Below are 24,322 nucleotides of genomic sequence, written 5' to 3'. Positions count from 1 at the left end.
GACGCGCTGCGTCTTTATTAAAGATACGAGGCAAATTTGGCCGGAAATTTGCATAAGTGTTGCTGAAACAACGTTTAGCAATATATTTAACAACCTTTGGAAACGTTTTTCTCGCTACTCTCTCTTCCCAGTGAATTTTATCAATGGGCGCACATTGCAAATACTGTGTGCACAAAAATGGCACGTCGAAAACATTGTAGCCACGACACATAGTATTTAACACAAACATATTTTCACACAACTAAGACATAATTACGTGTTGTGCCTTAATTTTACAACTATTAAATGATGTAGGCTGTATGGTTTATTCATGCGCTCTATGGGTCACTGAAGCTACACAACGTTTGCTGTTATTGTCAATGTGAGAAAGCTGGCCAGCAAATGTAGGTCTGGGGAGAGCACTGGGTGTACTTCGCGCGCTAACGGGATTAAAGGACGGAAACAGGCGGCAGATATGATACATGCATGAGAGGATTAGCAGAGCAAGGAAAGAGCTTTTCTAGGCAAAAATATCTTAGGTTTGTCACAATGTATATCAAAGATGTGGAAAGAGAAGCACGCAAAGTAGGCAATGTTCAGGGCAGATGGTGGAAAAAAAAAAATTAATGCATGGTGCTTTGTTTCACTGTAAAATGGAAGAAAATTAGAACTTTCATCTTTTGAACAAGGTATAAACCCCCCCCAAAACAAAAAAGCTGTTGAATATGTTCGCTTAAATGGGTGCGTGAATAAGTACTTGATAACAAAGAAAGCAGAAAAGAAATTGGGTTACATCAGTTCAGATTTAAGTATCCTAAATGCGCCGGTGACATTGCTGCTTACATTTGAACAAATCTGTCTTAAACCCGAAATGAAACCCGCTTTTATAAAAAAAAATAGCGCCACGACAGTTGCAAACAAAAGAGAGACAAGAAATCAACGAAGTGGCAATCTTTTAGCCAACGAATGATAACTGCATGCACAAACAACTTCGTCTTATCTGTTATGTTTAGATCAATTTCAAAAATGCACTTGCACCAGCAATTTTAGGAAATGTATCTTTACTTTAAAGCGTGCATGGTGTAGGCAATGTGTGGAGTAAAGAGCGCAGTGCCGTTGCGTGAAGGTTCGTGAAGCAGGAACTCACCCTCTATCCAAGCGTGATGGTGTAAGCACACAGAAAGCAAAAGGGAAAAAGAGAACAGGTTGAACATGAACAAACGAGAGAACTCAGAGAATGACCCTGAAGGACTAAAATTAAGCGAAGTGGTGGCCCAAGTGCCCAGCAAGGAAGCATCTGAATAGCAATAGCTCCGTTAAAATTGAAGGGTTCGGACGCAAAGTGCAGCACTTAAAGGACAATTCTCACCCTGTCCAGTTCAAGGGCTTTGCGGATCCTCTGGCGAGCCTTGACTTTGGCAACTGCAAACCAGCCTTGGACTGAGTCCGCAAACCACAAGTGGAAGTTCTGGATTGTCAACTGCGCCCAGTCTCTGCAAATGAGGGCAAACCACCACCATGCTGGCTATTTTCAAGTACATACCCAAGGCTCCTTCTGTCATTACAATTACATATACGTCCCATTTTTGACATGAGTTGGTAAATAAGCAAAAGTTATGAAAGTACTTTCATAACATAAGAAAAATTTCTGTAGTTTGTGGTATTTTCGCGTGTCGTGCTGGCGTCTTGTTGTATTCCTGTCGTATCGTGATTCTGATGTTCTGTAGTGTGTCATTATAAAAAACGGAGACACGGACCAAAAGAAACTGTTAAAAACTTGTGAACAAGGTTGTGAAGATGGTGAACAAAAAGATTGTAAACAAGGCTTTCGTAGTGAAGCCGAAACTTGTTTGTTGTTTTAAGGTTTTAAAGTTTTTAACAGTTGCTTCTGGTCAGCATCTCCGTTTTTTACTTCAACATGTCTCCCGACCAGACGGGTTTCTGTCAAGCCCTCAACTTCATGTAGGGTGTCGTAGTCCTGTCCTGATTTTGATGTTCTGTTGTGCCGAATTCCTGTCTTGTCGTGATCCTGACATTCCATCAGTGGCCGCACCTGGTTTGAATGTTATTCTCCATTGTGAAGAATAGCGCAAATGGCGGTTCTGTTCTGACTACAGGAATGTTTGTCATTGAGAAAATTGACCTTCTCATTACGACAGAAATGTGTGTCGTTAAACAGATGGCTTTGTCGTAACGACATGACTTCTGTTGTCGCAACAAAGTTTTTTGTCGTATGACAGGAATTTTTGTTAGGTTTTTGCGCTATTCCTGCTGTGATTTTAGACTGGAGTGCAGCATCCATTAAAGGTGGTTTGGGATGATGCACTCTAATTTAGCCCACTCCTCCACGAGCAACTCCCGTCACTACATGTCACATTTATGAGAAAGAATTCACGCATGAGCCGAACTGATATTCGTCTTAATGAACCAAATTACAGATGGTGCTTCTTGCAATAAAACGTGAGCACAGAGTGCTCCATAGATATGTACTACACTTCCACAATGGTTGGAAAATTGCAATGCTGAGTTCTGTGTTCTATGACCTCATCGAAAGGTGAAAGCAGCTCTGCATGAAGCATATAAAATATTTGACACAAAAATTTTGCTGAAAGTCGCCCCTGTGGATCCAACTTTGTTTGCGACCGCACAGCAGAAGTGAGAATTTCTGAATGTACAAAACTACTATCATAAAACTTTGCGCAGTGCCCCCTGCAGGCAAGTCAAGATCACCAGCAAAGTGAGGAGGGAGTGTTATCTCAGAACGGCACCAAAATTCAAGATGGCACCAGAAAAGAAAAACAAAATGCACATGGACTTGACATTTCGCCAAAGAATGGTAGTCACCGCGCTCAGGCAGCTTTTGGCTACCATTCGAGGAGTCGTGAATTGCAATGGCGAACCACTCCTTCCCCCTATATATACAATATAATGGCTAGAAGCAACGAAGTTTCCTAGTTGCTAGCTGTTGGCTATTTTGACAGCTTCTCCAGAAAAGGCCCAGTTTCTCACAGCACGTACTGAACTTCTTTTGCACTAAAAAATCTTGAACAGAGCATCGTCGACATCTTCTCTAAATGCGGGCATGCCTAGTGCCACTAGATAAGGTATCTAACTAGATAAGGTATCTAGTGAAACTGGACAAGGTATCTAGACACTCAGCTTCTGACGAAGTTGGTCTTTCTCATAGTTCTGCTGGAGCAAATTGTCCCAATTCTTCTCCCGCTCTCGTGCTCGTTCCGGGTTGAGCTTGAAATGTCGTGACCGCTTGTGCATGTTCTTTCCATTTTTCATTAAACGACCTCGATCTTTTTGGCCGCTGTGTAGGCCTACATAGTAGAACTGACACCGCCAAAAAAAAAAAGCAAATGCCACGTAAAGATTGGACTATCGAGCTGCTAATCAGAATTGTATTGGATTAGATTATAGCAATTATAGACTGTCCATCGCTTGCCAGTGTTTCCTGGGTGCGGCAGATCTCGAGGCACGGAGCAAAAAGTGGGTGAGCACTTTCACAGAATGGCGCGCAAATTTGAAATTGGCAGTGGATTTACGGGTGGGGCGTTGATTTGGGACGGTAACTAGCAGGTCCGAAAAAGTGTCATCTGTCGGGCTGTGGCCTTGTAGGTGTTGTGAAATCCCCCCTCCCCCCCCCCCCCTACCGGATAATGGCCGCCGCGAGAGCAGTCTGTCTTGATTTTACCTAACCGGCCAAACCGCTTCCGCCCACTGACTAGCCAGAGTCACTGTTAATTATTGATAGTGACGCTGGCTAGTCAGTGAGCGGTAGCGGTTTGGCCGGTTAATCAAGACAGACTGCTCCCGTCCAGTACAGCTGGTTTCGCTTCACAACTGCGAGTGATTAGTCTGTCTTGATTTTACCTAACCGGCCAAACCGCTTCCGCTCATTGACTACTCAGCGTCACTATCAATAATTAACAGTGACTCTGGCTAGTCAGTGAGCGGAAGCGGTTCGGCCGGTTAGGTAAAATCAAGACAGACTGCTCTCGCGGCGGCCGTCTCGGGGTAGGGGGGGGGGGGGGATTTCACAACACCTACGAGGCCACAGCCAAAATCTGAGGAGTTTCGTTTAAAGAGAATCGCACAATCCTCTTCGCCCCGCTTGGAGACGGCGTACTACGTCGCAAGCGCCGTTTTTGTGAAGCGACCACTCTCGAAGTCGACGATTACCTCCGCCTTCCTGGACAATGCAAGCGCATCGTGCGGTCGTTTCTGCGCTGCCATCATATGCTGGCTTTGCGACGAAATGCCGCATACGACACCGCACAAAGTCAGAAACCACCGCACAAAGTCAGGGAAAATCAGAAACCGCCGGAGACTTGGAAAATACCCGGGACGAGAGGGGGAGAACAGTGATGCGTACCACGATTGCGCTGCGCTTTCCAAAAATAGTTGCGGTTTCGAGTCTGTTTTCGGTTCCGTTTAGGCGGTGGTCGGAAAATTTGAGTTCCGATTAACGAGATTTTTATTACATTGCCTTAATACAAAACCAACCAATTGAGAAGCGCTTGTTCCGTTTAAACGGTAGTTCCGTTAAACCGATTTCCGTTTATCGATATTCCACTGTAATTCTCTCCTGCATAATTGCCTGCTCCAAATCATGCCATTCGCTTTTCCCATGCTGTTAGATACACAATGTGGAGTAAGAAATTGTAACACTCTCACAAAAATAGACCCGGTCCATTTCAGCGCTACTCACTCCTGGGGCAGGTGTTCTCGAAAGCGCACAAACTCCTGTAGCGCCATGTAGAGCTCAAAGAGTGCGGCTCCCATGGAGATGTGCTCCTGCGAAAGGTCTTGCGCCGCAGAGTCGATTGCATTCACCTGTCCGCAAACCTCGGACACCTTGGCCGGAAGCTCAGCACCCGACTGCACCAGTAATAAGGAGATTCAAATTATTGCCCATATCATCATCATCATCACCAGCCTATCTACGCTCATTGCAGGGGAGGCCCCTCCCATAGATCGGCAATTATCCCGGTCCTGTGCTAACTGCGAGCAAATTAATTCATCCCCGCAAACTTCTTGATCTTATCTGTCCATCTAACTTTCTGCCGCCCCCTGCCACGCTTCCATCCCAAATGCTGCATTACTCTGCACCTTAAATGTTGATTGGTAGCTATAGGAGAGTGCCATCAAATCTGCACAAGCATTGCAAGCACTAAGTCTGTACTGACTTACTGAATATTGTACTGAATAGTTGTACACGTAGTAATAATAGTATGATAATGGTACGCCATAATTGGGCTGTATGGTATTAGGCAAGCACACTTTGGTCCTCAAGTATGTGCACAAACTTAAAGGGACCCTGCAGCACTTATCATCGACTACTCGGAATGTATTTTGGGGTAAGGTCTATTGTCCCAGCAATCTCCTGCCGCAAGAATCATGAAAATCTGTTCTCTATGACCGAAACTACGCGCGATAAGAAATCGTGCATAATTGTTCCCTCTCAACTCGACCGCGGACAACGCGACGAAAGTTGCGTGCTCTCTCTCGGAGAAGGGGGCGGCATAACTGCCTGCTCGCAAGCGTGCGCTCAGGCTGGTAGGGCGCTTTTGAAGCAATAAACATTTGTTGTCGAGTGGTCTTGTTGAAAGGGGAGTATTGAGTTTATCATTCAAACGCCACGCGCACTCAAAACACAAAAGAAACGCCAAAACTGTGCGTACAGGTTCAGGCATAGAAGAGGTTGGTACACAGCGCCTCCGACGGCGGGTCGTCACGGGAAATGCGAGAAATAAGCTGCGAAGTTTACCAGCAACAGACAATAGGACAGCCATGGCCCAAATAACGTCGTTTAGGCCATGCCAGGGGTGCATAATGAGGAAATACGAAGAGAACGGTTGGTTTTTTCGCATCTTTCACAGTAATGTGCGGGCTCACCGCTTCACGCGCACGTGGAATATTTGTCTCAGGTATTCCTGGCAGCGTAATCTAAACATAGCGCAGGTTTTTACTTACACTGCTCAAAGAGTGTTGCAGGGTCCCTTTAATTTAAGCATGGTGAACAAGAATGAATCTAGGATATGGAGACGTTTGTACATATCTTTGCATACTGCTTTTTTAAAATGCAACTTACCATTGTTGTTTAAATGTGCAATGGCCGAAGATGCTGTTTCAGTCAAGAGTTATAGAAGAACTTTTTATTACCCTAAGCTGGAATTTGTGCCGTGGCTTTGGGAATATTTTTCAAACCTCCTATGTGTATACATTGGTGTCCTTACTTGCTACACTTTGTACATCAAATACTGCCAAACTGCAGCTGACTGGCGATATATGCACCCGAAGGAAAATAAATCTATACAACAAGGATACCTACCTCAGGACAGAGCTTCCTGGCGAGACGTTCACGAAGCTAATGCAGCGTGCGAAAGCAAAAGAGAATGCACTGTCGACGAGCACACGAATTTTCAATGTAATCGAAGCAGGTGTAAATATTGTGGGCGTGTCCAGAACAACATATATATGTTATATATATATATATATATATATATATATATATATATATATATATATATATATATATTATATATATATATATATATATATATATATATATATATATATATATATATATATATATGTTATATATATACATAAATATTTATTCTCTCGGTAAACTCTAAACCAAATGGGATATCACATTTGGTTTAGAATTTATTGAAAGGATAAATTGCAAAACTGACTAGACTGACGTGTAAAATCAGTGCAAAAAACAGATAAAAGGAACACATAAGCTACCTGCTTGGAGGCAAAGTACTTTTACCACCTAAAGATAAAATCTGTACCTACATAAATAGAGCCGTTGGCATAAAAATTTTACTCATGTTCAAAATTGTATTTTTTATTGGCTGTGGCATTTATCAAACAGTTGTAAAGACCTTAAAAGCAGAGATAGGTATGAAGCACAATTAAATAACTCATTCAACTAATGCACCCGATTCCTCTTTGCAATTCAAGTTTGATTTCATTGGCAATGACTATCAGCAATGCAAAGACGTAAATTAGTGAAACAAAAAAACCAGAAACCGGCCATCAAAAGTGCATTAAAAATGCCATAAAGTATAGCTTACCAGTTTTTCTAACTGTTTGTACACAACTGCGATGTAGTTCACGCCTACGTATCTGAAAGGGAGAAATATTCTGGGTGTAGGCATCCAGGTTGATATTTGAAAACAAAAGTTTAAAACGTGCCAAAGGTACAACTTGGTTAAGTGGAACACTGTAGAGGAGGCAAATGAATTAACACAGGTCACCCGGTATTGCATTAGGTCAGTCAAAATCTCATAAACACAATCCTAAACTATGAACATAAGCAGAAAACAGCTAGCAGAGTAGCCATTAACCTTACTAGCAGCAACGAATTGATGAAAAAGAATACTAGCTCACGTTTCAAAGACCCTGTTGTAGTGCTTGATGCCCTTGTGAAGGTCAGCATTAAGAGCATTGGTGAGCTCTGTGAGACTAGCAAGAACTGTTTGCTCGGTCTGAAAAATGAAAAGGTAGTTATTGAGTCAGCATTATCGTCCTGCTGTGCTTAGTGGCCAAAAAATAAAGTAATAATTCCAAATAACAATATCCACGAATTACAGCCCTAAGACACAACCCCTGTTACACTGGGGAATGGACAAATGTGGCACGAATGCTGTCATCTATGCTTTTGATGGCAAGTGATGACTGCAATAGCAAATGTTCCTTCCCGCGAAGCTTGCCATGGGGCCGGGTAGTGTCACTAGATAAGGTTGCAGAGTATCGGCAAGCTTTTCTCATATTGTTCCGTGCCGCCGCCGTGATCATTGGCCAGTTCGCATCACGTGACAGTTGCTTACCCTGCGAATGTTCATGGGCGCCGCCATTTTGTTGCTTATGCGTTTTCTGTCAGTGATCAACTGTGGTATTCTCAGCTTGTCCTCCCTCCTCCACGACTGGGCACGACTGGCGTAGTTCTGAACGCGAATCAAAGATAACGCGTTTCACAGCATTTCAGCTGCAGAAGTGCGTCCGGAGATGCTGTGTTGCTGCGTCTTCGGCAGTGTTGTTTACAAATGACCTTGTCAAAGTGAGAGGTGAGGCAGCAGAAGCGACAATCTGGCAACACTGATAAGCACCAAAATGGCCGCCGTTGCTCACTTGCGTGCTGCGGTGACGGTACTCTGTTGCTTATCTAGTGACACTAGGAATGGGTAGTCTAAGAACAAAAATATGCAACTATTGCCATTTCACTGAGTTTCTCACAAACAGCCTGTTGGCAATGTTATTGGTGAGCCAAGTGCTTAGAGCGAGTGGTTTTAATGATAGTGCATTTAAATGCACATCACGGGCAATAACAAGACCAGATAAACTAGCTTTCGGGACAGTTTTAAATGGTACTCACCAAAACCAAAGGTTGATGAAGAGCATGCGTGCACCGGAACCAATCTGCACAGCCTTTCTGGAAGGTAAAACAAGAAACACTGAATACATGATCTTAGTTGAGCAAAAAAAAAAAAAAATGACCAAAAGGGGCATCAAGAGCCCCCCAAAATTTAAACTTTAACTTTTCCCATTTATCCTGTTATTTAACCTGACATGTGTTTTCCCCGTCATAACCACTCGTGTGTACCTGTTTCTGTAGAGAATCTGCACACCACTACTAAATGATCACAACCAGTTCAAGTGTCTTGTGACGCTATGAACCTTGTACAGGCCACGTAACCTTGAACTATGATATCCATCATTTCCTCCCTCTCTGTTTCCCTTCGACCCCACCAGGCCATTCATGCCCCGTGAGAAAATGGAGTCACTCCCTCTATGTGAGACATACGAAGAAGAAATACGAAAGCACATAAAACCTTTCTAGGTTCGTACTTTGACACCAAGATAAAGCTCCTTTGACAAGAAAGCGCTGGCGCTGGTGAATTTATTTTGCCTGTCCCACACAGTATCACACCAATTATGGTCTCAACGAATTTTTACCCATTTATATTGCACATAAAATGCCATGAGCGGAACCTATATTCCAGATTTTTGCACGTACGGGGCGATCTGCAGTGGGATCCACAAGCACAGCATTGCAAGGCAGTTATCATACCAACTTTAGTGGTATGATAACTGCATTTACGTTGCCTTTGCACAAAATATATATCATCATTAAAAAGGTTAGGCAAAATAACCTCTTTATATGTTTATTTTATGCCATAGAAAAAAATTGCAAGGGTTTCTAGACAACCATTTTTTCAGCGATCTATTTATTGAAGGTGTTCGGCATGTAAATTTCAGTTTTAGTATTAGAAATCGCAAACTGTTCCCTTCCATTCGTAAATATTTGCTTCGATCAAAAATTAGTTTTAAAAAATCAGCATTTGATTCGTATCTACTATACGAACGTAAAGAGTATATAGAAAGCAAAATAGTATATCCAGTGTAGACCATTTTTAACGTAACCGCTTATAGCGCAGGGCCCGGATATAACGTGAGTTTCCTGGCCACCGGTATGCTTCCCATAGAAGCCTACATAGGCTTACCGCTTATAATGTAGTTGCCCGAAGCGCAAAACCGTTTATAGTGCAGTTTTTTTGGCGGGTCCGCTGATCGACCGGCGCAGCTCAGGCATCATTTTAGAGTCGCGAAAAAGAATAAAGAACACGTAATCAGCCATCCCACGCAGTGCGCGCTATGGGTCAGCAGGAAAGTCGCATTGAGAGTGACATAGGGTATCCAGCTGACCGCACTTGGGGCCGTGGGGTGTGTGGAATTGTCGCGGATGCGTATGTATTAGTCGGGGGATAGATGTGGGTGTAGTGGTGGGAGAGTACGGCGGGGGAGGCTGTAATGAAGGGTGATTTCCCTGAAAGTGACGAGACACTCCGAGGTGTTGTCTTCGGGAGGCCCGTGTATATATGCGTACGAGAAGCAGCGGCCCGGGAGGTAAGAGCTAGAGCATGTGCGTTCACTGCCTCGTTAGATCCCCACTCTCCTCCTCATCCCACTGGCAGCAGGGTCCAGACAATTTCTGGTCACGTCCTGAGCTCTGGCAGTCGCGGCGGACCTCTGGTCTTCCGCCACCCCCCCTCGCTAACCCGGTTTTCTCAATAAAGTTTTATTCTCTCTCTCTCTCGATCTCTGCTCTCCTCTACACTTTGACATAGAAAAAAAAATTGCAGCATCTCCACTCCGTGAATGATGGCGAGGGTGCGGGGTATACGGGGACTCGAAATGACGTCCAAGTTGCACCCCGAGTGACATCCGATTTGCGCCCCGACCGTCATTCGATTTGAGCCGAGAGTTGCACCTTTATTATTCCCTAAATGAAACTACAACTCACGGCTCAAATCGAATTTCGCTTGAGTTTTGCTCGATGGTGGTGTGCGCACGGATGGACGCGGACGGACATTGGGAGGTCCTAAGGTAATCCGCACCGTTACAGGCGAGGTAGTAAGCCGTTTGACTGTCGGGTACTAACTCACGGTCGTAGCCCAATGGGTAAGCCTACTGACACTGTGTCCGGTTTACCAGACACAGGCTCGAATCCTGCCGAGGGTTGTGTGATTTGTTGCGATTGTAAATGCTATGCGCACGGACGCGGACGGACATTGTGCGGTCCTAAGGTACTCCGCACCTAATAGGCCCCCTTTAGTTCGCGTGTTCCGTTCGCACGCACGTGATAACCACAACTTCCCTTGCTCGACGCACCGCGGGAAATAGCGGGCTCCGCCATTTTCCCACACCTCCTCGCGCGGTAAGTTGTTTATATTGTAACGTTGGGCAGATAAGGAACCGCCCTTTTCTTTTTCGAACATCTGGAGACAGCGAGCGGCGATATAATGCTGAAGGCTTCCCCTACCTGCTCGTTGGGCTGATAAACAACCGCCTTCGGCATGGCGAACGCGCGAGCTGGGGTGGAAAACAAAACAAAACAAAAAAAATCCCGCTTGCCTTCTTATCACGTTGTCCCGCGGCATCTGTTCAAATTGAATTGCGCTACGTATACAAAGACAAATGGAACGCCAACACGACTGTGAAAAGGCGCGATTGCCATTTGTCTTTGTCTGTTAGCGTCCCGTTTGTCTTTGTATATACCTAGCGCAATTCCAAATGAAACATCAACAACTAGCCCCATTCCACGTCCGTTTGAACGTTCATAGACGCTAAGAAACGTAGACGTGCTGCCTCGAAACGTTCATAGACGCTAAGAAACGCAGACGTGCTCCCTCGAAACACAAACACAAAGAAGTAAAATCCGTGCTCGCGGTTTGTAAGACTGCAGCAGCTTATAAACCCTGCAGTAGGCAGTATACCGTCTGCTGAAATATGAAATAAAGACGAAATATGAAATAAAGTTGAAATAAAGACCGCGCCGCTATTTTTAAGAGGCCTTCGTTTGAGTGATGATAAACAAAGAATGACTGAAAGGTGGATTGCGATGTGATTGGATTCGCGCATGTAGTGCGGTACCGTTTATTTTGCGTCTCCCGCGACGTACGTAATTCAGCGGTCTAGAACGCGGTAAATTTAAATTGACTTGGGCAAACCTCTCGCGCGTTTATCTGGGAGGAGTGCGACGGGAGAGGAACAGCATATGAGGTGAGCGGGAAAGCAAAGGAAGGCATTTACTTTGCAAATGTCCACGCTCGTCTTTCGTCGACATTTCTCGATATTTCGTCGATATCTGCTCCTTTCGTAGCAAATGTCGATGAAAGACGAAAGACGATTCGTCGATATTTGCTACGAAAGGAGCAGATACACGGCCAATTTTTTCGTTATAGATTTTTTAGATTCTAGGAAATACAAAAAACAGAATGCGCATACCTTGAGCGTGTTGGTGATCTCGACGCTAAGCTGGTTCCGAAAAGGACAGCACCACTGGAACGCTTTCATCCGGTAGATGAGTGCCAGACATCTGGTGGGAACAAGGAACGAAGCAGTACGCTTAGTACTCTCCGAGAGAAAGCGCCCAATTAACAGCGATCCAGTATAGAACATCACGCGATGTGGAGTACAGTTCAGCAAAATTTCATTAGAGCGGAGACAACTTGAAGATGGAGGCTTGAAGAGTGGAGACAACTTGGTGACAACTTGAGACAACACACACGCTGGAAAATGTACCCACCCTCAAAATGTACCCTGCCCTCAAAATGTACCAATTGGCCCAGCAAGCTTCACTTCTCCAGGAAGCAACTTCAGTCAACGGCGCTTCAGTTTGAGGTGTTTCCTTCGCTCAGCTCGTTATTTCAAACCCAACAACTTAATTCGCTTACAAATGGGTTTTAAATAGGTGAATTGTACCACTACTCGCGTCCCAGATCTCCGAACTTCTTCTACATCAGGCCTTTATTTTTGAGCGAGCCATGTGGGTCAACTTCGCCCCGTGAAAACTGTCATCAGATTTCTTACTTGATTTTTATAAAGCTATGTGATCCAAATGACAGATGCTTCATTGTTCTTAAACTGTTGTGGCTGGTTCGAAACAGGAAAGCCTCATAGCATATGTGCTTTCAAATACTTCCTGAATGCTGCATAGCTTAGAGGAAGTGACCGTTGATTTAACGTGTTGAGAGTTATGATTTCACGAGAACTTTACTCATATGAGACATTGGTGTACATTTAGCGCAAATAGAGATGAACTTCAACCCTGTCCATTTGCTCACGAAAGGGCAGAAAGACTAGTTTGCTGGCCACCGTGGAAGTAACGGCGTACACATATAAACAGGACAGGACACCCAAGCGCACGCCATATATAATTGACTTATCTAAATCTTGAATTTGATAGGCAGTCCCTTGTTTGACTAATTACCCTTTTCAATTTCTCTTATAGAGAAACGTCCCCTCTAAGATGTGGCGTTGTAAGACGTTAAGCAGCACGGCTGCTAAAAATACGCTCCCTGGCATATTTTTTATCGTTTTCTAGTACTCGCATGCAGTTTGGTTAGTTATCCGTATTCGTACCGAGAGCCCCCTCTTAAAATTTATTTCCATCTGAGAGTGCCTTATTAGCTGCAAAAGGAAGCGCGTTAGAAAGGAAATAGATACTGCTGGAGTTCTATTAGTCTATTTTCTAACAGCATTCCTGAATAGATTATTTTATTTGCACTTTAACAGAAAGAAAAGATCCCTAAATATTTTTTTAACGGAGTCACTAGCTTGTCACAAAATCGACTCTCTCCTGACTCTTGCGGAGAGAGTCACACAGATTAAAAAAATGCCCAGGACTCCATCAGACGAAGAGTCAAGAAGGAGTAAATATGACTTCATGTAGTGAACATGGCTTCTCAGTTATACAGGGATAGCCCATCTTTGCTTTCGTCGGTTTTTATTATGTTTTATATCATTGGCGGGAGATAAGAACACTTCAGAAAAATAAAAAAGAACATGTGTCGTATTTTTGGAGATACCGACGGTGTCCGCAGGGGGAAAATACACCCAGGTGGACAGACTGACGTCCGTATGGGACAGGATATTCTTTCAGACAGCTGGTCAGTTAGCTGAAGATAACTAGGTGAAAACGAAGCGAGGCTTAGCTAAAAAAAAATGAAACGCATAAACGCGCACACAAAAAGAGAAGAAAGAGGTGGGAGACAGAGTCACAGGATGGTTTCTCTAGTCCAGAGGCTTTTAGCAAGCCCAAAACGAGATATCATAACCCGCTCCGCCAGTCATTGGAGTACCATGGGAGTAAAACGTCAATTTTCCTCAATAATCTCTCACATCTGGAGTTTATTAGAAGCTTAGAGTATCACTCAACCAGCGTTTAAAAAAGGTGAACATTACTGGGAACACCGTGATGTGCCTGCCAAGATGTAAAATAACCCTCCGTGTTTTTACAGACGTTATCGCGGTTCAGTGCCTGCTCGGTAAGAATAAACGGCGGCACTCAACAGACAAAAGAGTGAAGTAGATCACAGCAGCAGTTATGACATTTGATTCAATAGCCAACAGGAAACGTTTTCTTTTAGAACTGGGTCACACTTACAGCAGAAAGACTCGACCCCGCGCTCTGAGTGAATGGACTGAGTTTGATAGATTAATTAATTGATTGATTGATTGATTGATTGATTGATTGATTGATTGATTGATTGATTGATTGATTGATTGATTGCGATCACTCACTTGAGCAGGTGAACCAGCTTGTGTTCGGCTTCTACGTGCGTCATGGGGAAGAGGTCCCGGTGCTTTTGAAGCAGCTCGAGACAGTAGTCGATGAACACGTTGAATGACTCGGCCAGGCAGGCTTCCTAATCATCAGATGCAGCCAAAAACATCCCATAAAGCACACATAAAAACTTCGGGCGTCATCAACTGCTGGCTTTTAATACCTGTACGAAGCTACAGAGTTGATTACTGCTATAACCCCACATTGACCTTTTGTAATTATTCTTAGTTGCTCCTGTACATCCGCGAACGTTTTCTATGGTGAGAACAAAAAGGGAACAAGTTCCTTTGCTGGTCATCATTCGTCAAGAATGCAAGATTACTTTTGGTTCGTAGCCTGCATGAACATCTGACACCTGTTGTTGATCTTCATCAGCTATAGGAAACAAGTTTGAATTTTGGGGAATTTAATTTTATACTCACAATACGTGCTTGCAAGAAATAACATGTGAAATGTACACACTACGTCATCGTAATGCCGCGCAAGAGCTGTAGAACAGCCAAACTCAGTTTTTTTCTGCCTTTGGCTTCATACAAATCATACCAGCCCAGAACATTACGACTCCTTATTTGTAATTTTCGGCACATTTGAAAAAAAAAAGCGGCTTTAAATAACCTCCCTTTTTTAATTGCAATGAAGAAACTATAACCCCGACCTCATGCATCTGAAGTTGTTTATTGTTACTACAGTTGGTTAGAATATATTACGCGCTATTACATTCAACAGTACACATGCCCGAACGCCTGGCAGAGTTATCAGGACATTTATTGAAGTTTAGGAATGGTTCCAACAATGCGGTAAAGGTAGATCAATGGCTTGAAAAGGCAAAGAAAACGGAGGTAACAGGATGCCAGCACATGAGAGGCTGCCGGTGTTCGACACTGAAGACGGCTAAGAAAGAGCGCGTCAAACATCTCGGCACAAACACGCAAGCTCACGAAACACTGGCTGTACACAAAAAAAAGCAGAAGTAAGAACATGGCTGCACTTCTAAATAAGCAGGAGACTCAGAATTTTGGAAACATAGAGACCTGAGCAGCGAGGTGGGCTAACCCTAACTCAACCCAACCGAATCCAAGCAAACCGAATATGCTTGGATTAATCCAAGCATAATAAAATATTGCTTACGAAACCCAACTAGAAAGCCCAATGGTATTGATGACTTTATGCCTTCCTGCGACATCCAGGCTTTTGCACGAGATAGTTGCTGACAGTACAGTTATTTCCGATGTTTAAATCATAATATATCATTAAACACAACGCTGCCAGATCACGAGAATGCAAGCTTCCCTGAATTCGTTCTGTAGCTGAGATCTATCGACTGATCGTACAAAAAAAAATTGTTCCGAAGTTTTAGTAACATTATGACCAGCGTGTGAATAACTATTATTTTTAGCATAAAAAAGTGAGGGCTACGCGTACTTCTAAGTGAGTTAACTTGATCTTCAGGCAACGGACCCAAGAAACTCTGGGTAACGAATGCGTGTAGGGGGAGGAAAGATTTTCCTCGTTTTCATTGTCGCAGGTAACTAAACTATTGTACACTGCCCTCCCTCACTTCAGGAAAGAGGAGTATCTTGGCATCGCTGTAATCCGTAAAAACAGTGACCTACCACTGACGCTATCAATTCGGGGCTTGTTGTCTGACATTTGGGTGGTGGAAGTCTCACATTTATGTGAATAAGCGAATTTCTACTAATATAAGCTCAGCGGCTTTACCTATAGAGTAATCCCTCGTTACAACGAAATCCTCTGAGCAAGGAACTAGGTGCATTATAAACGGCGCTTAACTAAAAAAATGATCTATTTGCTCTCTAAGCTCATAGTGGTTACCACAAAGAGTAAAACAATTTTATTATAATTAGGGTTCACTATAAATGATTTCGCGCTTATTATGTACATGTCATTGGCTCGGCTTTCAGTGTCTAAAACTACACGCAAGGTTACATGTGGCGTTAAGGTAACTTACAAACTACGCAGTGGATATATCAATGTCACATCAGTGAACAGCCCTGTACACGGACTGAATACCCGCCATGGCGCGTAACATGCTTAGAAAGCAAAAATGGAGGCCCTCACTTCTCCGGGCAACAAGCGACTTCGTTCGCCTTCCGGTCCATACTCGTTGGACGAGGATTCCTGGCAAGAGTAAACGGAGCCATGGAGGGTCAAAAACTGAGACAGGTCACGTGCTCAGGCCATGCCGTACAGGCAAAAGGGGTTCCCAAAGCTTCAGGAAACATGCTGACCGTCACCCGGTGGTGGAATTTGATATATGTACAAGGCCGCCACAGGAGCCACAGACAGAAAGGTGTGCCGAGAAGATGTAAAGACACAAGAGGCAAGCTCGCACAATGAAGTTTGCAGTGGCAATGGTATAAAAGGAAGTACATTCGATGCAGGCCAAAATTTAGAGCGAAAGACAAGGACTTTAGAGAGAGACGGAGAGATTTCGAGACTGTTAGCTTCGCTGGATGAGAAAGGCAGCGAAAGAGGCAGATTTGGAGGAAGTAGTGCATAGAAGAAAGCAAGTTCATCGCAGTTGGTGATAAGTGAGCTGGAACAAAATAGGGACGTGTTCTGTCCAAAAGCTCACTTCTTTTTTCGACACCAGGGGACTCGTGTCTTCTTTGACGTCGGCCTGAATGACAAGCCTCTCGCGTATCGGTAAGTTGCCGTTGGCGTCCTGGAAATACAAAAACAGAAAAAGGCCTCAAACGTTACTGCGGAGATATGTCCGACACAGTTCGTGGAGGGGCAATGTGGAAAGGCTTTCACGGAGGCGGTAGAGTAAGCCACGTGCGAAGCCGGAGTCGAAGAGAGCGCAGAAAAAGAAGCATCAAGAAGCTCGAAGGCAGCGAAGCGTCTTCTTGTTTCCGGTCTTCCGGGCTTCTTTATCGACTTGAAGGGCATCGCTTCAAGGACCAGACCGCCGGTGCCGGTGCTTCGTTCACCTGCATTCGCGCATCGAAATCTTCCTTGACCGAAGTGGCTTCTGGAAATAAAATGTAGGCGGAAGCAAAGGAGAGGTGTGAAAGAAGTGACGCATAGGAAATGGAAGCTTGCGTTGTTTCTTTCTTGCCAAAAGATGGCGCCTCCAATAAATGAGTGCTTGTACAGCCTCTGGCGGACATGGAGATATGAAGGTACTCGAAGTGTTGCAAAATTGGTTAATAGGCACGTAAGGTTCCCTTGCAACTTACTTGCAAAGTGTTCCGACGTTGCGTATTGCACACTCAAAGTAGCTCAGAGGAATTAGCTTAATCATAGCTCCTACGTTGGGCCACGTCAGCTTCGAGTGTACGTGTACTTTTAAGGAGTGGTTTAGTTTACAACTGTTCAGAGCAAAATGGCGGCATAGAGCAATGAGCAAAGGCGGTCACTGCTCTAGGGAGACGGTGTAAGCTTAGCCAACACTGTTAGCGACACGCAATGAGATTCACACCTCAGAGAATTCAGCCACAAGTTCTTGTTCTTCGTCAACTCGAGGCATCTTGTTCCGCATGCTTGCACGCAGTGATGTGAAGCTTGACTTTCGCTTCTTAAGAAACTTGGCTAGTTTCCGCTTTATGCCCGGAAACCGACGCTGCTTCCTATCGGCCGGAGGACGTTCTGGAAGAAACTCCACTCCGACCTCAGTGATGTGAGCATCCTCCTCGGGGTCAATCGCTTCCGGAACTATTGATGTCCCCTGACGCTGTTGATGTCCGCTGGCGAGGTTCGCTGCATGCTGTACCCTACTGTCTGAACATCTTTGCGGTCAAACAAAACTGTTCAAAAGTAATGCCATCATCATCAGCAGCAGCCTGTCTACGCCCATCGCAGGGCCAAGGCCTCTCCCATAGATCTCCAATTATACCGTTCCTCTGCTAACTTCGGCCAATTTATCCCCACAAACTTTTCTTGATCTCATCTGCCCATCTAACTTTCTGCCACTCCCTGCCACGCTTGCCTTCTCTAGGGATCCACTCTGTTCCCTCAATGACCAGCGCTTATTTTGTCGCAGTACATGCCCTGCCCACGCCCATTCTTTCTTCCTAATTTCTACTAATATGTCCTTAGCACGCGTTTGTTCCCTGACCAACTCCGTTCTCTTCTTGTCCCTTAATGTTGCACATATATCATCTTCCGTTCCATTGCTCGCTGAGTCGTCCTCAATTTAAGTTCAACATTGAGCCTCCAAATGGTAATGTAGACAACTTTATTGTTTCCCTCTGAATCGCACTGCGTGGAAGTTTTAGATCACAACGCTCAGAGTTGTGAGGAACACAGAAAATTCTAATAAAGTGACGAAATAGCACGTTGTCTTTTAGGATAACGATCCATGAATCAAAGGGTACCCCTCTATACCGATTGTCATTGTTGCCATTTCAGTTGCAATTTTAAACAAGAATAACAAAGTCTTAAAGTTTTTTTTTTTCAAAACTGACTTAATTCCCGCATTCCAATTTCCGAGTGATTCCACATAAATTCCTCCGTAAAGCCGCACTTACGGCGGAATATTTCAATTTGCCTGAAACCTGCCTTTATGAACAGAGTCTTGGAGAAAAGTAATTAGAGCTGATATACTAAGTCCGAGGCTGTCCGTGAAATGCGGACGTAATCAGACGTGCGGACGTTTTTTAAATCTTACATGCAACTGAAACCTAAAGCCAATAATTGGCGCAGCTGCCCCAAGTGTTCCAAAAATACGCTTGAAGCGAAAACGTCCCCAATTTCGATTCCCGTTCAGTCATATTTCATACAGCGCTGCCGCGCACTTTAAGTTAAAACTTCGTCTTTAGTCTTGTTCGCAAAACTGCCCTCGTTCGTTAGATAATGGAATATCCTGCAATTTGTGAATGCAGTTTGAATATTTGATCAGAAATAAGCACATTTTTAAGCGTTTCTCGGATTTATAAGCACTAGCTATAATAGCCGGTGTTTCCCAAGTTATTCAATATATAAAATGATCAAGCACGTTTGAGGAATCGGTAAAGATGCGTAATTAGGCCCGATAGTACAAATTTGGCCTCAGAGTGGTTCATTAGAGAAAACCTTGTAGATTTAAACGTTTTTAGACATCTGTATATTCGACAGCTGAACTTGTCTGCTAAATAATGAGGTATCTATGGAAAAACAAAAACACTTTGGCCCTTCCCAGTCCCTCTGGGGGTGTACGCAAGTAACATGGCGTACTACCTACCCTTAGAGAACTCTTACATCACGGCAAGAGTATAATCCCGAAATTTCATGATAGTACCAGCAGTTTGACAGGGTGTTGATATACTTGTTAGGCCTTTTTACTCCGTAAGAGGTGTTTTCCTACAACGTATAATTCGCCCTTCTAGACGCTTTTTAGGTAAAAACTACTAAACTTATTTTTAAGCATTTCTATGGATATTAGGCAGCAAAAACATGTGATATATCAACGGGCCAAACATATACTAACGAATTAGCAAAAACAGTTGAATAACAGTCGATTTGCCATAAAGGGCAGAACCCTGAAACTATTTTTATACATTTGTGCAGTTTACATATATCAAAAAAAAAAAAAGAAACAACGCTTGGATACCTTACGGGTCGGTGAGACCACGAGGAATTCGCGAACGCCCCATTCAACCGCTTTTACTCCAAAAATTCAAGATTTTAACTGGGCAGTTTTCGCTGGGTGTTGATGAACCCGTTGATGAATTTGCAGGGTATACCAAAAATAATTTAGCGCGCAGAGTCGGAATGTTTCTTTCGTGACAGAGTTAAAGAGCTCATGAAGAAAAAATACCATGTTTGGTTCATCAAAAGAACTTTTTTTTTTGTGCTGACAACAATAACACCAATTTTATCGCAAACTTCAAACAAAGAATGTAGATATTAAAGAGAACACGTAAAGCAGTGGCGACTCCCCAACCACTTTCTGGCGACTTATTTATGACGTCACAAAATATTGTTAGCGCGATTCACGGCCGCCGTCCTCAGCAGCCATCAAGAAACATGGCGGGGCAAAGTGGGCCTCCAGTACCATTTTATCACATCATTTGGATGCTAACCTGCACTGAATGCACTAATAGCCATATTTCCGGTGCCGGCGCATATTACGTCACTCCTGCCTCTATTACGTCACTGTAGCGGGAAATTTGAAAGGTTTTTTTCTTTTCTATTTCTTCCATTTTTCCGGCTAAAAACGTCTTTAGCGGCTGGAATGGAGTTGGGAGAGTTGCCAAAAACCAGTTTGTTCAAAATGAACACAAAGTTATGTTTTGTCTTCATGGACCCTTTAAGGTACCTCCGTCCGCCCCGCCCTTGAATGACGTCACGTGACCGCACCCGGCTCACCTCGTCCCGCGAGAGAGGCCTGTCCGAGTCCTCCCACGCCCGGTCCAGGTCGTCCAGGAGTTGGAGGAGGAGGGCGTAGTCCAGGGAGACGCCCATGTGCTTCCGGGAGTACATCACCCACCGGCTGCCGCAGACCCGGAGAACAAAAGGATGGAAATGAGTTTCAAGAACGTGTACTTTAGCTCATTTCGAGCAGTAAGCAGCATGTTTGAAATGCATGTCAAATAAACTTTAATTACACTTCTAATATGCATTGTATTTTTAAACAAAAGTCAAATATACGTTGTATTTTCAAATACGGTAAAACATGGCGAAAATACAGTAAAACCTCGTTATAACGAACTCCCCGAACCAGAAAACTGGCTTCGTTGTAAGCGACGCTTCGTTTAAAACGGGGATGAATTATTCTCCGTGCGCTGCAGTTAGGGCAGTGGAAGACCCCGAATAACGTGAGAATTCAAACAAAGCGATTTCGTTATAAAGAGGTCATACTGTATATTTAGGGTTCGTTTTCGGGTAAAAGATTTTTACACCCCGAAAATGTTTAAGGAGAATAGTGTTAAACCCGATTTCTCCCCGAACGGACCTTTTAGAAGTAGCGATCTGCACAATTGGGGGCTGAGGGCTCACCGTTGCCAACCAGCACTTGCTGGAAGCAAGCCCCACAAACCCAGCTTTCGAACTCATTGAGTGTTGGCATGACTGTGCCGCTCGCTGCCCAGGCTTGAAAATGCTGACGTTGTTGTGCCTAGCTAACGGAAGATGCAGTGTCGAGAGAACCTACCTTCTCCCAGCTAAGATACGTTCAACGATCGGGCAGGTTTCGAAAGGAGACCGGCATGTTAAGCATGCAGACGATAATTTATGTAAAGAAGGTTGTCTAAAAAAATTATGACCAGCTTTTTGTGAAAAAAAAGAATGTTTCAGTTCCTTGAAGTTATGAACGCTCTTTATTGTCATCATTACCGATTCATTTCCAAATAAACAGCAAATTTACCAGAGTATTTGCTCGAAAACTGTGATGTCCCCCGATTACAACATTGAAACCAACACCAATTTTAACGCGTTGGAGTTAAGAAGCTCGTGATATATTCTGATAAAGCAAACTGAGTCTATTACATAGTACATTAAATCTGCAAATTTAACCCGAAAAAACCCGAATTTCGGAATTGTTAAAAAAAAACCCGATTTCTCACCGATTGTCAGTTTGGAGAATAGCACTCCATTTTTACCCCCGATTTAAGAAAAAAAAACTGGAAAATGAAATATCCTAAGTACACTACATTTGAGTAGTTCTTTTTCGAAATTATCGAGTCAAATCCACCAACACAGAATGTGAGAAAACAGCGAAACTTTGTTACGGACCTAAACGAAACGCTGTCAATGCTCTTACGTAATATGTTTATATATGGCAGCACGGGAAAGTTTACGGCCACACGTAATTCATCTCGCGACAATCCGAGCACTCAGGCGGGAACTCAGAAGGAGGCTGCCATGTTGGTTATACGACGTCAAACCAAAAGCACACAGAAATCGGGAAAATAGATTCGGCTCATTTTGATCTGTGCCACAACAGGATCTGGCTGCTTTTTGATACAAAACACTATCTGCGTACACGTTCGGCGGACGTTTTCTGATCTAATTTGCTCCAACCTGTTTTCGGGGGGAACGTTGCCGAGTTTGTCGTGTCACTACAGTTGTATTTGATTTAGTTTCGTTTTCTCCAGTTGTCTGAAGTCGAAAAAAAAAACTACTCAATTGTTCTTTTTATCGGAAATGCATTTCTCAGAAGGGGAAGAAAATGCAGCAATTATCAGCATTCCACAAAGATATCTAAGGTAAGACGGAACGCGGAATGTAGTCTGAAAGTATTCAGAATAGATCCACAACGAATTCTGCAGTCCTAAAATGATACACAGTGGAAATGTTACAAACATAATAAAAACACGGTCGTAAAAATGTACTGGAACTTTACTGAAGTACTCTGTGAAATGCATTTAGAGCACATTGAAAACGCTGATTTAAAAGTTGCTTTTAAAGATGCATTTAAAGTGGATTAAAAGAAGGCGCGGAACCACAAATCGAAATTGCCGGATAATGCGTAAACAATATACAACGTTTATTAAAGTCTCTTTAAAGTAGGCTTCACTGGTATATACAAAGGCATTGCCTGGAAGATAATTTTGCAGGGCCAACATATGTGGTCTTACATCCTGTTTTTGTTACGCGGCGAAAGTGCGTGTGAGGCCGGGTTCATGCAGACTGTTGCCGCAACTGGCGTAATAACTTTAAAGAATGACGTCACTTCACGTCTCAGCCAACCGAACTGCGTGACACGCCGCTTTTTTACGTCCATAGATCACGATATGGCTTTTGCGTCGGCAGCCTGAACATAGTCTAACACATCAACCGTTACCGACGGTCCGGCGACTTGTTTTGGTAAATCTTCATAAAAAATGCTTACGCATTTTATGCTTGCCGAAATACGTTTAAAGTACACACAAAGCACTGCTACATTTGTTGATGATTAGGGACAACAAAAGAAATTGCAGACAGGAATATTTTTGCAGCTGTCGCGTACTTGCTTGCTTATACAAACCTGCAAATAAATTCCCAAGAATGCTCCCATAAATGCAAAAAGAAACCTCGCGTATACAAATATGTAAGCGACTGTATTTCAGCGCGTACATAACTGAACCGATTAATGCCTGTGCTACACGACAACTTTCAACTGACAGCTGTGCTCCTAATAGATTGTAAATGCGCAAATCGATTGTCAATTGGTTCGAGGGCCTTCCCTTCTATTGACAGTTGTGCTCCTAATAGATTATAAATGCGCAACTCGATGTACAATCGGTTCGAAGGCCTTCCTTTCAATTGACAGTTGCGCTCCTAATATATTGTAAATGCGCAACTCGATTGACAATTGGTTCGAGGGACTTCCTTTCAATGGACAGTTGTTCTCCTAATAGATTGTAAATGCGCAACTCGATTGACAAATGGTTCGAGGGCCTTCCTTTCAATTGGAAGTTGTTCTCCTAATAGATTGTAAATGAGGAACTCGATTGACAAATGGTTCGAAGGCCTTCCGACGGCCTTTGGAACCACCGTGTAGCGCAGGTATAAAAGATACGGCTGCGGTAGCTGTTATCGAGCCAACAGGAAAGTGATGAGCAAAAATAACAAGGACACCTAAGGACTTTTTATGATGTAGTTATTGCGAAGGCATTCATGTCCAGTTGGGGAACACGTTTCTTAATTACTATCATCATTGTATTTTTTTAGGTCTTCCTCTTTCAGTTACTGTGACTCCACACACAGCGCCGTTCGCCTCACCAAGCAAGGAGGACATTAATCGGGGATGGGCTTTGCTGCTCTAAAGAGTGGCCTAGCACGACTGGTATGAGAGCGCCACTGTTGACTGTCGTGCTGGGACTATATAGCAATGGACACAGTTAAGACTTCGGTCTACGACTGCCTCTACTAATGGACTTCATCGAGACATCAATGTGAACAAGTGCGGAAGTGGTTCGCTTTCATTTCCTTCCTTTCTTCCCTTACCACGCTCAGACGTCTGGTCTTTCTGTCTTAATAAATGTTTTTCAATCAATCAATCAATTGCTACTTCCGCAATTAGCATAGTGAAATTACGCATGTAGGCCTCAGTAAATGTCTCTAACACACGCTTCTAAGTCGAAGGCCACAGCGCATTCAATAGGTCCACCTCTAATGATTAAAAGCTAATGAGCCGCCTTGACGTTTGGGGATGCGAGTGCGTCTCACAATCCGGAGGCTCTGAGTTCGATTCGATTTATTGCAGGGTTTAACGCACCGACGCAAAGCAGGCGATGAGGCGCGCCGTAGTGGAGGGATCCGGATTAA

At 43.7% G+C, this 24,322-nt stretch overlaps 1 protein-coding gene across 6 annotated transcripts in view; it reads right to left on the bottom strand.

The window, feature by feature from the left end:
* LOC144138220 (BAI1-associated protein 3-like) overlaps positions 1-24,322 on the bottom strand; it is a 500,259-nt gene that overhangs the window by 47,388 nt on the left and 428,549 nt on the right. For 2 of the 6 annotated variants that reach the window (XM_077670407.1, XM_077670409.1), the window contains 11 exons: positions 20,441-20,564; positions 17,574-17,858; positions 16,725-16,814; positions 16,208-16,267; positions 14,086-14,210; positions 11,788-11,878; positions 8,375-8,431; positions 7,390-7,487; positions 7,074-7,125; positions 4,697-4,866; positions 1,349-1,472 (listed from right to left, as the gene is read on the bottom strand). In XM_077670407.1, coding sequence (XP_077526533.1) covers positions 1,349-1,472; positions 4,697-4,866; positions 7,074-7,125; positions 7,390-7,487; positions 8,375-8,431; positions 11,788-11,878; positions 14,086-14,210; positions 16,208-16,267; positions 16,725-16,814; positions 17,574-17,858; positions 20,441-20,564 — 1,276 coding nt within the window. The remainder of the gene's footprint in view (positions 1-1,348; positions 1,473-4,696; positions 4,867-7,073; positions 7,126-7,389; positions 7,488-8,374; positions 8,432-11,787; positions 11,879-14,085; positions 14,211-16,207; positions 16,268-16,724; positions 16,815-17,573; positions 17,859-20,440; positions 20,565-24,322) is intronic. The other 4 variants (XM_077670408.1, XM_077670411.1, XM_077670412.1 and 1 more) reach the window with 4 other exon arrangements.

This window comes from Haemaphysalis longicornis, unplaced genomic scaffold, assembly GCF_048455015.1.
Source record: "Haemaphysalis longicornis isolate Haplotype H1 unplaced genomic scaffold, Haemaphysalis longicornis Haplotype H1 scaffold_5, whole genome shotgun sequence".
Classification (NCBI taxonomy): domain Eukaryota; kingdom Metazoa; phylum Arthropoda; class Arachnida; order Ixodida; family Ixodidae; genus Haemaphysalis; species Haemaphysalis longicornis.
This window is presented reverse-complemented; position numbering and strand designations above follow the sequence as displayed.